Source organism: Lithobates pipiens, unplaced genomic scaffold (genome assembly GCF_037356315.1).
Source record: "Lithobates pipiens isolate NorthernLeopardFrog02 unplaced genomic scaffold, aLitPip1_a1.2 Scaffold_27, whole genome shotgun sequence".
NCBI lineage: Eukaryota > Metazoa > Chordata > Amphibia > Anura > Ranidae > Lithobates > Lithobates pipiens.
The window spans coordinates 205,655,102-205,668,617 of NW_027507788.1; the positions used below are offsets into that span (position 1 = coordinate 205,655,102).

Consider the following 13,516-nt stretch of genomic DNA (forward strand, 5'->3'; position numbering starts at 1 on the left):
ATTTAGCAGATTAGTAATTTTTTCTTCATAAATTTTGGCCAAAATTTATACCACTACATATCTTTGGTAAAAATAAGTACAAATCAGTGGATATTATTTGGTCTTTGTGAAAGTTATAGAGTCCACAAGCTGTGGTGCCAATATCTGAAAATTGATTACACCTGAAGGACTGACGGCCTATTTCCATTCTTGAGACCCTAACATGCCAGAAAAGTACAAATACCCCCCAAATGACCCCTTTTTGGAAAGAAGACATTCCAAGGTATTTAGTAAGAGGCATGATGAGTTTTTTGAAGTTGTCATTTTTTCCCACAATTCTTTGCAAAATCAAGATTTTTTTTACTTTTTTTTTTTTTTTTTTCACAAAATTTTCATATTATCAGTTTATTTCTCACACAGCATATGCATACCACAAATTACACCACAAAACACATTCTGCTATTACTCCCGAGTACGGCGATACCACATGTGTGAGACTTTTACACAGTGCGGCCACATACAGAGGCCCAACATGCAGGGAGCGCCATCAGGCGTTCTGGAGCACCCAGGACAATTCTGACATTTCTCTCCTACATGTAAAAATCATCATTTATTTGCTAGAAAATTACATCGAATCCCAAAACATTATATATGTTTTTTTAGCAAACACCCTGGAGAATACAATGGTGGTCGTTGCAACTTTTTATCTCGCACGGTATTTGCGCAGCAATTTTTTGAATGCTTTTTTTTGGAAAAAAAACAGTTTTGTGCTTAAAAAAAAAAAAAACACAGTAAAGTTAGCCCAATTTTTGCATAATGTGAAAGATGAAGTTACACCGAGTAAATCGATACCTAACATGTCACTCTTCAAAATTGCACAGGCTCGTGGAATGGCGCCAAACGTCGCTACTTAAAAATCCCCATAGGTGACGATTTAATTTTTTTTTACTGGTTATATGTTTTGAGTTACAGAGGAGGTCTAGGGCTAGAATTATTGCTCTCGCTCCAACGTACGCAGTGATACCTCACATGTGTGGTTTGAACACCGTTTTCATATGTGGGCGGGACTTACGTATGCGTTCGCTTCTGCATGCGAGCACATGGGGACAGGGGCGCTTTAAAAAAAAAATAAAAAAATGTATTGTTCATTTTACTTTATTTATTTTAGTTTGACATTTTTTTCCCCAAAAATAAATTTTTTGATCACTTTTATTCCTATTACAAGGAATGTAAACATCCCTTGTAATAGGAATATGGCATGACAGGTCCTCTTTACAGTGAGATGTGGGGTCAATAAGACCCCGCATCTCACCTCTAAGCTGGGAAGCCTGAAAAAAAAAAAAAAAAGATTCTGGATTTGATAGTATTGGTGAGTCGGTAGAAGCACCGGAGGGCGGCGGGAGGGGGGGGGGGGGGTGTCTATGGCTGGGTATTGCAGGGTATCACCGACTATGGCTGGGTATATCAGAGTATGGCTGGGTATCTCAGAGTATGGCGTTGCAGAGTATTGCGTTGCAGAGCATTGCAGGATATTGGAGGGTGTTGCAGAGCATTGCAGAGTGTTGCACGGTATTGGCGGGTGTTGCAGAGCATTGCAGAGTGTTGCAGAGCATTGCAGAGTGTTGCAGGGTATTGGCGGGTGTTGCAGAGCGTTGCAGGGTATTGCAGAGTATTGCAGGGTAATGCAGGGTATTGCAGGGTATTGCAGAGTATTGCAGGGTATTGCAGGGTATTGCAGAGTAATGCAGGGTAAAACAGAGTTATGCAGAGTAATGCAGAGTAATGGCAGGGTATTGCAGAGTAATGGCAGGGTAATGCAGAGTATTGCAGTGTGATGCAGACTATTGCAGAGTATTGCAGAGTATTGCAGGGTATTGCAGGGTATTGCAGAGTAATGCAGAGTAATGCAGAGTAATGCAGAGTATTGCAGAGTAATGCAGAGTAATGGCAGGGTATTGCAGAGTATTTGCAGGGAATTGAGGGGTTAATTTTCGGTGAGCAGCGATGTGGGCACTGCAGATGCAGCCCACATCGCTGCTGACACCGATCTCTTCCCCCTCCGCTGTTCCGATCGGTACAGAGAGGGGGAGGGAGGAACCGGCGTCATAACATGACGCCGGTTTGTTTACAAGTGATCACTCCGTCATTTGACGGAGCGATCACGTGGTAAACGGGCGCGACGAGCGGCCGTTTACCGTGATCCGTGATGCGCCGGGTCCTGTGGACCCAGCGGTCACGGATGCTCTCGAGTGCGCGCCCCAGGGGGCGCGCGAGAGCGGAATTCTGGGAGGACATCATATGACGGCCTCCCACAGTTAAGAAACCGCCCTGAAGCCGTCATTCGGCTATAGGGCGGTTATTAAGTGGTTAAAAACACCCCGTCACGACGAGCTCGCACACAGAAGCGAGCGCATACGTGAGTAGCGCTCGCATATGAAAACGGTGGTCAAACCACACATGTGAGGTATCGCTGCGATAGGTAGAGCGAGAGCAATAATTCTAGCCCTAGACCTCCTCTGTAACGCAAAAAATGCAACCTGTATAATTTTTTAAATGTCGCTTATGGAGATTTTTGAGGCTAAAAGCCTGACGCCATTCCACGAGCGGGCGCAATTTTGAAGCGTGACATATTGGGTATCAATTTACTCGGCGTACCATTATCTTTCACAATATAAAAAAAAATTAGGCTAATTTTACTGTTGTCTTATTTTTTTATTCAAAAAAAGTGAATTTTTTCCAAAAAAAGTGCGCTTGTAAGACCGCTGCGCAAATACGGTGTGAAAAAAAGTATTTCAATGACCGCCATTTTATTCTCTAGGGTGTTAGAAAAAAAACAATATAAAATGTTTGGGGGTTCTAAGTAATTTTCTAGCAAAAAAAACCTGTTTTAAACATGTAAACACCAAATCTGAAAAAGAGGCCTGGTCCTTAAGTGGTTAAATTAGACATTTTAGCTGGCAATAGGAAAAAATAAGATTGCGCTATGGACAAATTTACCTGTTCACCAGACAGGTTAAAAATAACTAAAATGAAGTGAACTATAAGGGGTTAAAGCTGCCTGTGCTTGAAACCTATCCCTATAAATGGGAATAGGCTAGAAATCTGAAAAGTAAATTGAGCTTTGGCGCTAAAACCTTTTTGTGTACTCTAAATATAAATGCTGATACTCTGAAGAGTTAAACGAGACCTAATGTGGAAGTCTCCCAAACTCCACTATATACGTGATATTTAACGAATTACGTGAAAAAAATATATATATAAATGAGAATGTGTGTCTATTATCTTACAACACAAACATGCACATGTGTAGTGAAAAATATGGTTAATCTGTCACAATTAAAAATATTAGGTGCTTTAGTGGAAAATCATATGCGAGCCAATAATTATGCTCAAAATCCTCAAAAGTGACAATCAGAAAAGCATTGTGAAAATACCAAGTAAAAACAACAAAAAAATCATATAAAGTCCAACTAAAAATATTCAAAATCGCATCATCTAGTTGCTGGAAAAACGCATGGAACTTTTATCAGATGAGGAAGGTGAAGCAAGGTGACTGGTGTAAAAGGGTTGAATGCATTCCTCTCCGGTGCGCCACTCTGTGTTAGAAAAGAGATATATATATGCGCTCACCAGACACCAAACCCTCAATGGGTTAACCGAACAGTCACAGTATGAGCCACTGTGCAGCTTTCTTTGGGCTCTGCCTCTGCTGTGCTGTGGGGATATTTTGCACTCTTCCTTCCGTAAATAGTCCGTTTAGTGTTTATACATAAAGGGAAACAGAAGTACAGCCATAGTGCAATACTGTTGTATGAACGTTTGTGTTTATTTAAAATCAGGTTACTCACAAAGTCCGAAAAGACAAATCGCTATGAAATTGATTGCGCCGGCGTTGCTGCTAGAATAACAGTGTAAGGTGCACGTCCTAGGCCACGCCCTACGCGTTTCGTCAGAGCGACGTCATCTGGAGCGGCCATGTTGGTGCACCCTCACGTTTATGTAGGGTGCAGTGCTCTTCTGCGCTTGCGCGATGTATTAGCGCCATTTTTATTGTGGGAATGCCCTATCCGAGCCGCTGTGTGTCTATGCTGTGTGCTCTCTTGTAACAGCACCAACGTGGGAAGACTCTTTACTTATTGCAGACACGGAATATACTGTGTTCTGCCGTATATCGGTCACAATAAAACCTTTTCCTTTTTATTTGTAATTGCGGACTCCGGGCATGGTAATTTATTAAGCTATGAGGCACCACAACCTACATAATATATTCCGGTATACTTATAAGAAGAATGTCAACAACTATACATAGATACAATTAATATATTCCGGTATACTTATAAGAAAAATGTCAACAACTATACATAAATACAATTAATAAAATATATGTAGAAAATATATAAAATATACAAAAGGAGAAAAAGAATTTTTTTTAAAAATGTGTAAAAGCTATATATATTTAATAGTATTTCCCTAACCAACTACATACTGCATATATTTCCTGCAGGACTCTCCAAGCACAGGATTTTTATCTATGTTTATTTTCAATGCAGATTATAATTATAATTGTTAAAAACAAATTACATCAGACTGTATGTCCACTTCCCTAGTGAATGGATATATTCCCGGAGAGAAAACAAGGAGAATAAAGTAAATTGAAATGAAATGAAAGGCGAGGAACGGAAGGGAAAAAAAGGGAAAAAAAGGGGAAAAAAACTGAAGGTGCTCACACAAATCAAGGGGACAATTACCAATAAGATAAAATGAGTATGTTGTGGCGAGGTATCAATATCTATTCATTTATGGAACGTTATTTTAAAACATTTTTAAAGCAGTTTTTTAGTAGAACAAACCAGATAGAAATATGCAGTAAAAGGAAACTAGCAATGAGGGTGGATGGGGAACCCAATATATACATATGTGTACTGTTTTCATTTTGAGACCTTATGTATGACCTCACATGTTGTATACGCGTCCTCCTGTGGGGGACAGACCTTTTTTGGTGGGTCTTTTTACTGTGATACCACAACCTATTGGGGGGGGGGGGGGGGGGGGAAGGAGAAACCTCCTTAGTTTGTGGATCGAATGTTGTACTGTGATTTATCGGTCTATTTGGTCTATATTGGTCCTACTTTAAGTAGGTAATATATATTTTAGAGTTTAGACTGGGGGAGTTTTAAAAGTTAGTTAAAAAACAATTCAAATCCAACTCCACGTTCATTCCCTGGGGTTGGAGGGTATCTAAATTGTATATCCATTTGGTTTCATTTCTGGATATTTTGATGGTTTTGTCCTCACCTCTCCAGTGGGCCCTTATCTTGTCAATACCGTAAAATATCATCTGTCCTGGGTCACGATTGTGGTAATCCCTAAAATGTCTGGAGACACTGTGGTTGGGATACCCTTTTTTGATATTCCTAATATGTTCTCCAATTCTAGTTTGGAGTTCTCTCGTGGTTCGTCCCACATACTGTCTGGAACAGGGACACTCTATAATGTAGGTGACATAAGTGCTTTTGCATGTAATGAGCTCATTTATTCTATATTCTTTTTTGTTTGAAGTTGACTGAAAAGTAGTTCTTTTCTTTTCAGTTTTTTTGTTGTTTCTACAAGGGAGGCATTTGCCACACCTGAAAAAACCTTTTAGATTACCTACTACTTTGATTTGTTTCGGGGGATCAATAGTATTTTTAACAAGTTTGTTTCTCAATGTAGGTGCCCTTCTGTAAATGAACCACGGTTTTTTTGGTAGAATATCTTTGAGTGTGTGATCTGCTTTCAGGATAGGCCAGTGTTTCTTGATGATGGATTCCACATCTTTATGTTGTCTATTGTATCCCGTGAGGAAAGCAATTGGTAAGTTGTTAATCTTATCTCGTTTTTTGTCTTCCAATAATTCGTTCCGTTCCATTTGTTTTATTTCGTTTTTGAGTTTGCGCAGACCCTTTTCATCATACCCCTTATTTCTGAATCTTTCTATTATTATTTCCGCTTGTTGTTCATAATCAGTGCTTCTGCTGCAGTTTCTGTAAAGTCGCATCAGTTGGCCCTTTGGTATGTTCCCCAACCATTTAGCATGATGGCAGCTATTTGTGGGGATGTAGCCGTTGCGGTCGGTGGGTTTGAAAAAAGTGCGTGTGCCCAGTCTGTTTCCTTCTTTATATATTTGTAGATCTAAGTAATCCACACTGCTGTTATTGTAATTACCAGTGAATTTTATATTATAGATATTATTGTTGATCTCGTTAAAAAATTCTTGTAGTTGTTCTGTTGTACCACCCCATACTATCACGATATCATCTATATACCGTCGGTACATTTTAAGGCTCTCCCTATGTACGCCATAGATTTGCTCTTCCTCACATCTGTTAAGAAATAAATTCGCTACACTGGGGGCATATTTAGCCCCCATGGCTACGCCTTTGGTTTGATTATAGTATGTTCCCTTATACCAAAAATAATTGTGGTGCATTGCCATTTTAAGACCTTCCGTTAGATATTTTATTTGTTCTTGTTTTAGGTCAGACATCTGTTGCAATGCCCACTCGACGCTACTGAGCCCATCATCCTGTTTTATGTTAGTATATAACGATTCCACGTCAATAGTGACCAATAGATCTTTCTCTTCAATTGTCAAGTTTCTCAATTCTCCTATCAGTTGTTTGCTGTCGCGTAAATAAGACTTTCCTTTAATTACCAACGGTTGCAGGAAACCATCAATATAGGCCCCTAATCTGGAGAACAAGGAATCGATCCCACTCACGATTGGTCGCCCTGGTGGGTTGTTTTGATTTTTATGTATTTTAGGGACGTAGTATATAATTGGAGTTTTAGGTGCCTTCTGTATCAGATATCTGGATTCCTTTTTGTTTAAGATGCCGAGGGTTTTCCCTTTTTCTACATATTTTTTAAGTTTCTTTTCGTACTCAACTTTGGGATTTTTCTTCAATTTCTTATAGGTGTTAGGGATGTTAAGTAAATTCTCCATTTCCCTCTCGTAGTCCTGTTTATTTAAAATTACCAGACCTCCCCCTTTGTCCGCTGGTCTAATGACTATACCTTTCTGCTTTTCTATCCGCTTAATGGTTTCCCATATGTTTTTTCCTTTAGTTCTTTTTACTTCTAAGTTCTTCAAATCGTTCTCCACCATCTTCTTGAAGACTTTTATATTCTCATCCTGCGTTGCCTTGGGGTTAAATGTGGAGTTGTTCCTTAATTGGGAGTGTTTGTATGGACCGTTATCTTTATCCCTAGTGTTTGGCTTTGTTGGACCAAAGAACTTTGTAATATTAAGTTTTCTCTCAAATTTTTGGAGATCAATGTAAGTTTCAAATTTATCCAGACCTCTATCAGGTGCAAATTTCAACCCCATATCCAAAACTCTAAGTTCTTCCTCTGTGAACACGACTTGGCTGAGATTGTAAATGCCATCTCCTATTGTTCTCTTCTTCTTTTTCTGGAGGCCTCCTCTCTTCCCCCTTGTGCGTTTTCTATTTGCCAGTCTGATGGTCTGTACGGTTCTGCCCTCCTCTGTTGCCAGGGGCGTTCGTGTTCTCCATGGTTTCTCCTTGGGTTGTCTTGTCTGGTCCATCTCGGATTCCAACCTCCATTTCTGTAATGGCCTCTTTGCTGATTTCTTCCCGGATAACGGAAGGGTCTTCCTTCTTTCCGTGGGTCGTGATAAGTGTCCGGTATTCTGGGTGGTCTGCGCTCCTGCCCCCTGTGGGACGAACCACGAGAGAACTCCAAACTAGAATTGGAGAACATATTAGGAATATCAAAAAAGGGTATCCCAACCACAGTGTCTCCAGACATTTTAGGGATTACCACAATCGTGACCCAGGACAGATGATATTTTACGGTATTGACAAGATAAGGGCCCACTGGAGAGGTGAGGACAAAACCATCAAAATATCCAGAAATGAAACCAAATGGATATACAATTTAGATACCCTCCAACCCCAGGGAATGAACGTGGAGTTGGATTTGAATTGTTTTTTAACTAACTTTTAAAACTCCCCCAGTCTAAACTCTAAAATATATATTACCTACTTAAAGTAGGACCAATATAGACCAAATAGACCGATAAATCACAGTACAACATTCGATCCACAAACTAAGGAGGTTTCTCCTTCCCCCCCCCCCCCCCCCCCCCCCAATAGGTTGTGGTATCACAGTAAAAAGACCCACCAAAAAAGGTCTGTCCCCCACAGGAGGACGCGTATACAACATGTGAGGTCATACATAAGGTCTCAAAATGAAAACAGTACACATATGTATATATTGGGTTCCCCATCCACCCTCATTGCTAGTTTCCTTTTACTGCATATTTCTATCTGGTTTGTTCTACTAAAAAACTGCTTTAAAAATGTTTTAAAATAACGTTCCATAAATGAATAGATATTGATACCTCGCCACAACATACTCATTTTATCTTATTGGTAATTGTCCCCTTGATTTGTGTGAGCACCTTCAGTTTTTTTCCCCTTTTTTTCCCTTTTTTTCCCTTCCGTTCCTCGCCTTTCATTTCATTTCAATTTACTTTATTCTCCTTGTTTTCTCTCCGGGAATATATCCATTCACTAGGGAAGTGGACATACAGTCTGATGTAATTTGTTTTTAACAATTATAATTATAATCTGCATTGAAAATAAACATAGATAAAAATCCTGTGCTTGGAGAGTCCTGCAGGAAATATATGCAGTATGTAGTTGGTTAGGGAATTACTATTAAATATATATAGCTTTTACACATTTTTAAAAAAAATTCTTTTTCTCCTTTTGTATATTTTATATATTTTCTACATATATTTTATTAATTGTATTTATGTATAGTTGTTGACATTTTTCTTATAAGTATACCGGAATATATTAATTGTATCTATGTATAGTTGTTGACATTCTTCTTATAAGTATACCGGAATATATTATGTAGGTTGTGGTGCCTCATAGCTTAATAAATTACCATGCCCGGAGTCCGCAATTACAAATAAAAAGGAAAAGGTTTTATTGTGACCGATATACGGCAGAACACAGTATATTCCGTGTCTGCAATAAGTAAAGAGTCTTCCCACGTTGGTGCTGTTACAAGAGAGCACACAGCATAGACACACAGCGGCTCGGATAGGGCATTCCCACAATAAAAATGGCGCTAATACATCGCGCAAGCGCAGAAGAGCACTGCACCCTACATAAACGTGAGGGTGCACCAACATGGCCGCTCCAGATGACGTCGCTCTGACGAAACGCGTAGGGCGTGGCCTAGGACGTGCACCTTACACTGTTATTCTAGCAGCAACGCCGGCGCAATCAATTTCATAGCGATTTGTCTTTTCGGACTTTGTGAGTAACCTGATTTTAAATAAACACAAACGTTCATACAACAGTATTGCACTATGGCTGTACTTCTGTTTCCCTTTATGTATAAACACTAAACGGACTATTTACGGAAGGAAGAGTGCAAAATATCCCCACAGCACAGCAGAGGCAGAGCCCAAAGAAAGCTGCACAGTGGCTCATACTGTGACTGTTCGGTTAACCCATTGAGGGTTTGGTGTCTGGTGAGCGCATATATATATCTCTTTTCTAACACAGAGTGGCGCACCGGAGAGGAATGCATTCAACCCTTTTACACCAGTCACCTTGCTTCACCTTCCTCATCTGATAAAAGTTCCATGCGTTTTTCCAGCAACTAGATGATGCGATTTTGAATATTTTTAGTTGGACTTTATATGATTTTTTTGTTGTTTTTACTTGGTATTTTCACAATGCTTTTCTGATTGTCACTTTTGAGGATTTTGAGCATAATTATTGGCTCGCATATGATTTTCCACTAAAGCACCTAATATTTTTAATTGTGACAGATTAACCATATTTTTCACTACACATGTGCATGTTTGTGTTGTAAGATAATAGACACACATTCTCATTTATATATATATTTTTTTCACGTAATTCGTTAAATATCACGTATATAGTGGAGTTTGGGAGACTTCCACATTAGGTCTCGTTTAACTCTTCAGAGTATCAGCATTTATATTTAGAGTACACAAAAAGGTTTTAGCGCCAAAGCTCAATTTACTTTTCAGATTTTTAGACATTTTAGCTGTACAGATACAATTTCAACTGTTTTCTTACCTGTGGCTTCTACAATGCCCTCTAATATTACAATGATTTCAAACTGCTCTCGTTTCAAGGACTCTGCAGACATTTCCCAGAAAGGGCTGTGATCATTTATGTTGTGACAGATGATCTGAGGTTCCACCAGAAACAGACGGTCTTCTCCAGTATCGTAACCCAGGTTGATCTCCGATTGCTCCAGTGGAATAAATTCACCTTCCTTCGTCTGCCTGGATTTGATAAGTTTAGCTCTTATCTTGGCATCCACCATGTGACTATCCCGTAGATCTCCAATTCTGAACATCAAGCATAGCTTTTCATCTCTGTGCGACACCACACATTTCTTACTGAAGATCAACGTCTCGGCTCTCTTTTTAGGCCGAGAAATCTTGACAAACATGCAGCCCACCATGAGGGCATCAATCATGGACCCTAGGATTGACTGAGCCATGATTAATATTACACCCTCTGGGCAATAGGCAGTTACCATTCTAGTGCCATAGCCAATCGTTCTTTGACTTTCAACAGAGAAAAGTAAGGCAGAAAGGAAGGAGTCAACATTATCGATACAAGGCTTCCACTCAGGATCCCCAATGTGATTCATGTCGTCTCTAAGGAAGACGTCCAAGAAATAAATAAGTCCAAATGCAACCCAGGTGACAATGTAACATAACATGAATACAAAAATGAACCAGCGGTATTTTAGATCCACGATGGTGGTAAAAATATCTGATATAAACCTTTTCTTTTCATTAATACGTCCAAGGTTGACCCTACACTTCCCATCCTTGGTGACATACCTCTGACGTGTTTGACGATTAGTGAGGTTAAAGAGTTGACGATCATCGTACATGAGCTTACAACGAATCCTGTGTGATTTGGTGGTGGCTGGAGCTGAGACAACACTACGGGTTGGGGTTTTACTTCGCAGGGGAATATTTGGAACACTAAGGGCATGTTTGGGGTGCCATTTTGAGACGCCTTCTCGATGAGGCGGCTCCTGCTTGGCAGCTCGTTGGTATCGGGGTAAGTCCTCTGTGTTAATAGTCACACTAGGCCTTTGCTTGGCAACTGGAGGGGTAGCACAGGCATTTGTAGGTTCTATAGAACTGAATCTCCTATGCCGGGTTCCTTTGACACTGTGGGTATATGACAGCGGTATGAAATTTGAGATGATGCTACCTTTTTTGGGTGGAGGTAATTCCAGTTTGTGCTGGTAATCATCACAAGATGTGACAGAGACAACCATTGTTTCAGGCTATATGAAAGCAAAAGAAAATAGTAAATGAGATGTTACAGGAACAATCTTTATACAGTAGCTAGCTGTCTAATAGAATCCATGAATAAAAAAAAATCAGTTACTTGCCACATCTGAATATTTTCAAAGTAAAACTTTACTTTTGTTTAAAATATTTATGCACCATGGGAGCGTGTGCTATTTAAAAAGATGTGTGGGTAGTAGAAAAAACAAATGTACATACCTAGATGGCTGCAGCATAGATCTGATGGCTCTACACCGAGAACTGAGCAATCAAAGACCACTGATCGCTCAGTTCTCGGGTCCGCTCTGAGCACAGAGAGGTTACTGTCACTAGAGCGCCAGGTTGTGGAGGGGCTCAGGCTTCCAGCAACACACTAAAAGGCTGAGCCAGCTGCCAGTCAGGACACTGGGTGGATCCCGATGTTATTGTTGGGATTCCTGCATAGCCTGGATCGGCTCAGAGACGTCAGCCTACAGTAGGCTTTAACCTGCTGTCAGTTAAATCTAGAATAAGCGCACTCCTGTGAACCACAGGAGAAGTATGGCCAAAATAGCTTTGGCCATACTTCTCCTTTAAAGGATAAGTTCATCTTTTGTTTTAGCAGCAAGCAGTGAATCTTCTCCCCTCACTTGCTGCCACAATCTAAAGAAAACGCGGCCGTGCGGGGCTCCGCACGCCGCGGCCCGTCATTCGTCCACAGTGTTCTATGAATGAATGGATTACAACTACCAACACCTTGTGCAGTTGTCGGCTTGTAGTTCTCAATGATCTTCCACGGTGCGGTTGAGCGTTGTGGTAGTTCATTGAGTCTACCTGACCAAAACTGCCTGCCCGTATGATGTATGGGGCACACAGCTTACACTGACAGTCTGCAGAAGATCTGTATGGCACCAGCGATCTGCTGATCACTGATGCTTTCCGGGCTCCCAAACCAAAAATAGTAAATGCGCATTTTTTAAAATGTGCATTTAATATTTTTTGTTAAAAGGTGATTTTATCCTCTAAAGCAGATGTCTCCAAACTTTTCCAAACAAAGGGGCCAGTTTATTGTTCTTCAGACTTAAGGGGGGCCTGACTGTGGGCATTGGGAGCAGAAAAGGTCCAGACATCAGTGGGAATAAACTTTGGAGTCCATGAGAAAAATAGCGTCCCCTTATTGATGTCAGTGGGAGGATTTGTGCCCCATTGTTGGTGTGATTGGGCACATTGTTGATGTCATTGGGAGAAATTGTGCCCCATTTTTGGTGTCATTGGGAAGAATTCTGCTCCTTCATTGGTGTCAGTGGGCGGGAAATATGCCCCATTGTAGAAATTAGTGGATGGAAATAGTGCGCCAAGAGCCAGATAAAAGTAAGCAAAGTGGCCCCCAGGCCGCAGTTTGGAGACCCCTGCTCTAAAGTATACCTAAATTCAGTCCCTAGATGTGGTGGCTGCATACGTTTTTCTTTTTTCCCCTTTATTTTCACCTGTTGACCCACAGGAGAGGTGTGGCCAGAAGAGGGCCATACATCTTCTCTAACCCAAGTGCAATGCAACACTGGTGCTTTTCCCCAGTGGACCTGACAACTTCACCCACTTGGCAGGGGATAAATTAGGAATGTTAGGATTAGTATAGCCACAATTTTCAGTTTTGAGTACAATAGCAAAGGATATTTTTTGCTGTCTGTGTGCCTTTAGGGCAGGGATATGCAATTAGCGGACCTCCAGCTGTTGCAAAACTACAATTCCCATCATGCCTTGTAATTTTGATGGCTCTGGGAGTCATGCTTGTGGCTGTTAGAGTCTTGCTATGCCTCATGGGACTTGTAGTTCTGCAACAGCTGGAGGTCCGCTAATTGCATATCCCTGCTTTAGGGAGATTTGTGTATGTTGCCTGTTCTTGAGGAGAAACAAAATTTCTACAGAATATCGGATGGAAAAAAAAACATTGGGAGCGATCGTCGGATAGTCTATTCATTAGTACACAGCTTTCAAGAGCCGATCATGACAGTTTATGCAAAAATATCCTAAGGGACAAGCACAAAAAATGTTCTCGTATGATAACAGGACTAACGATTTTTATGTAATTAGTATAGTATTTGTACAGAAAAAAAATTGTGTGACCAAGACCAAGCATGCTTGGAAATTAAAAGAATACAATACATTACATTACATCAATTC

The 13,516-nt window shown here is 40.4% G+C and overlaps 1 protein-coding gene across 1 annotated transcript in view; it reads right to left on the reverse strand.

Annotated features, from left to right (window-relative positions):
- Positions 1-13,516, reverse strand: part of LOC143934479 (G protein-activated inward rectifier potassium channel 4-like) — a 119,845-nt gene that overhangs the window by 33,846 nt on the left and 72,483 nt on the right. Inside the window, exon 3 of the mRNA XM_077458137.1 lies at positions 10,113-11,352. Within this exon, the coding sequence (XP_077314263.1) occupies positions 10,113-11,352 (1,240 nt within the window). The remainder of the gene's footprint in view (positions 1-10,112; positions 11,353-13,516) is intronic.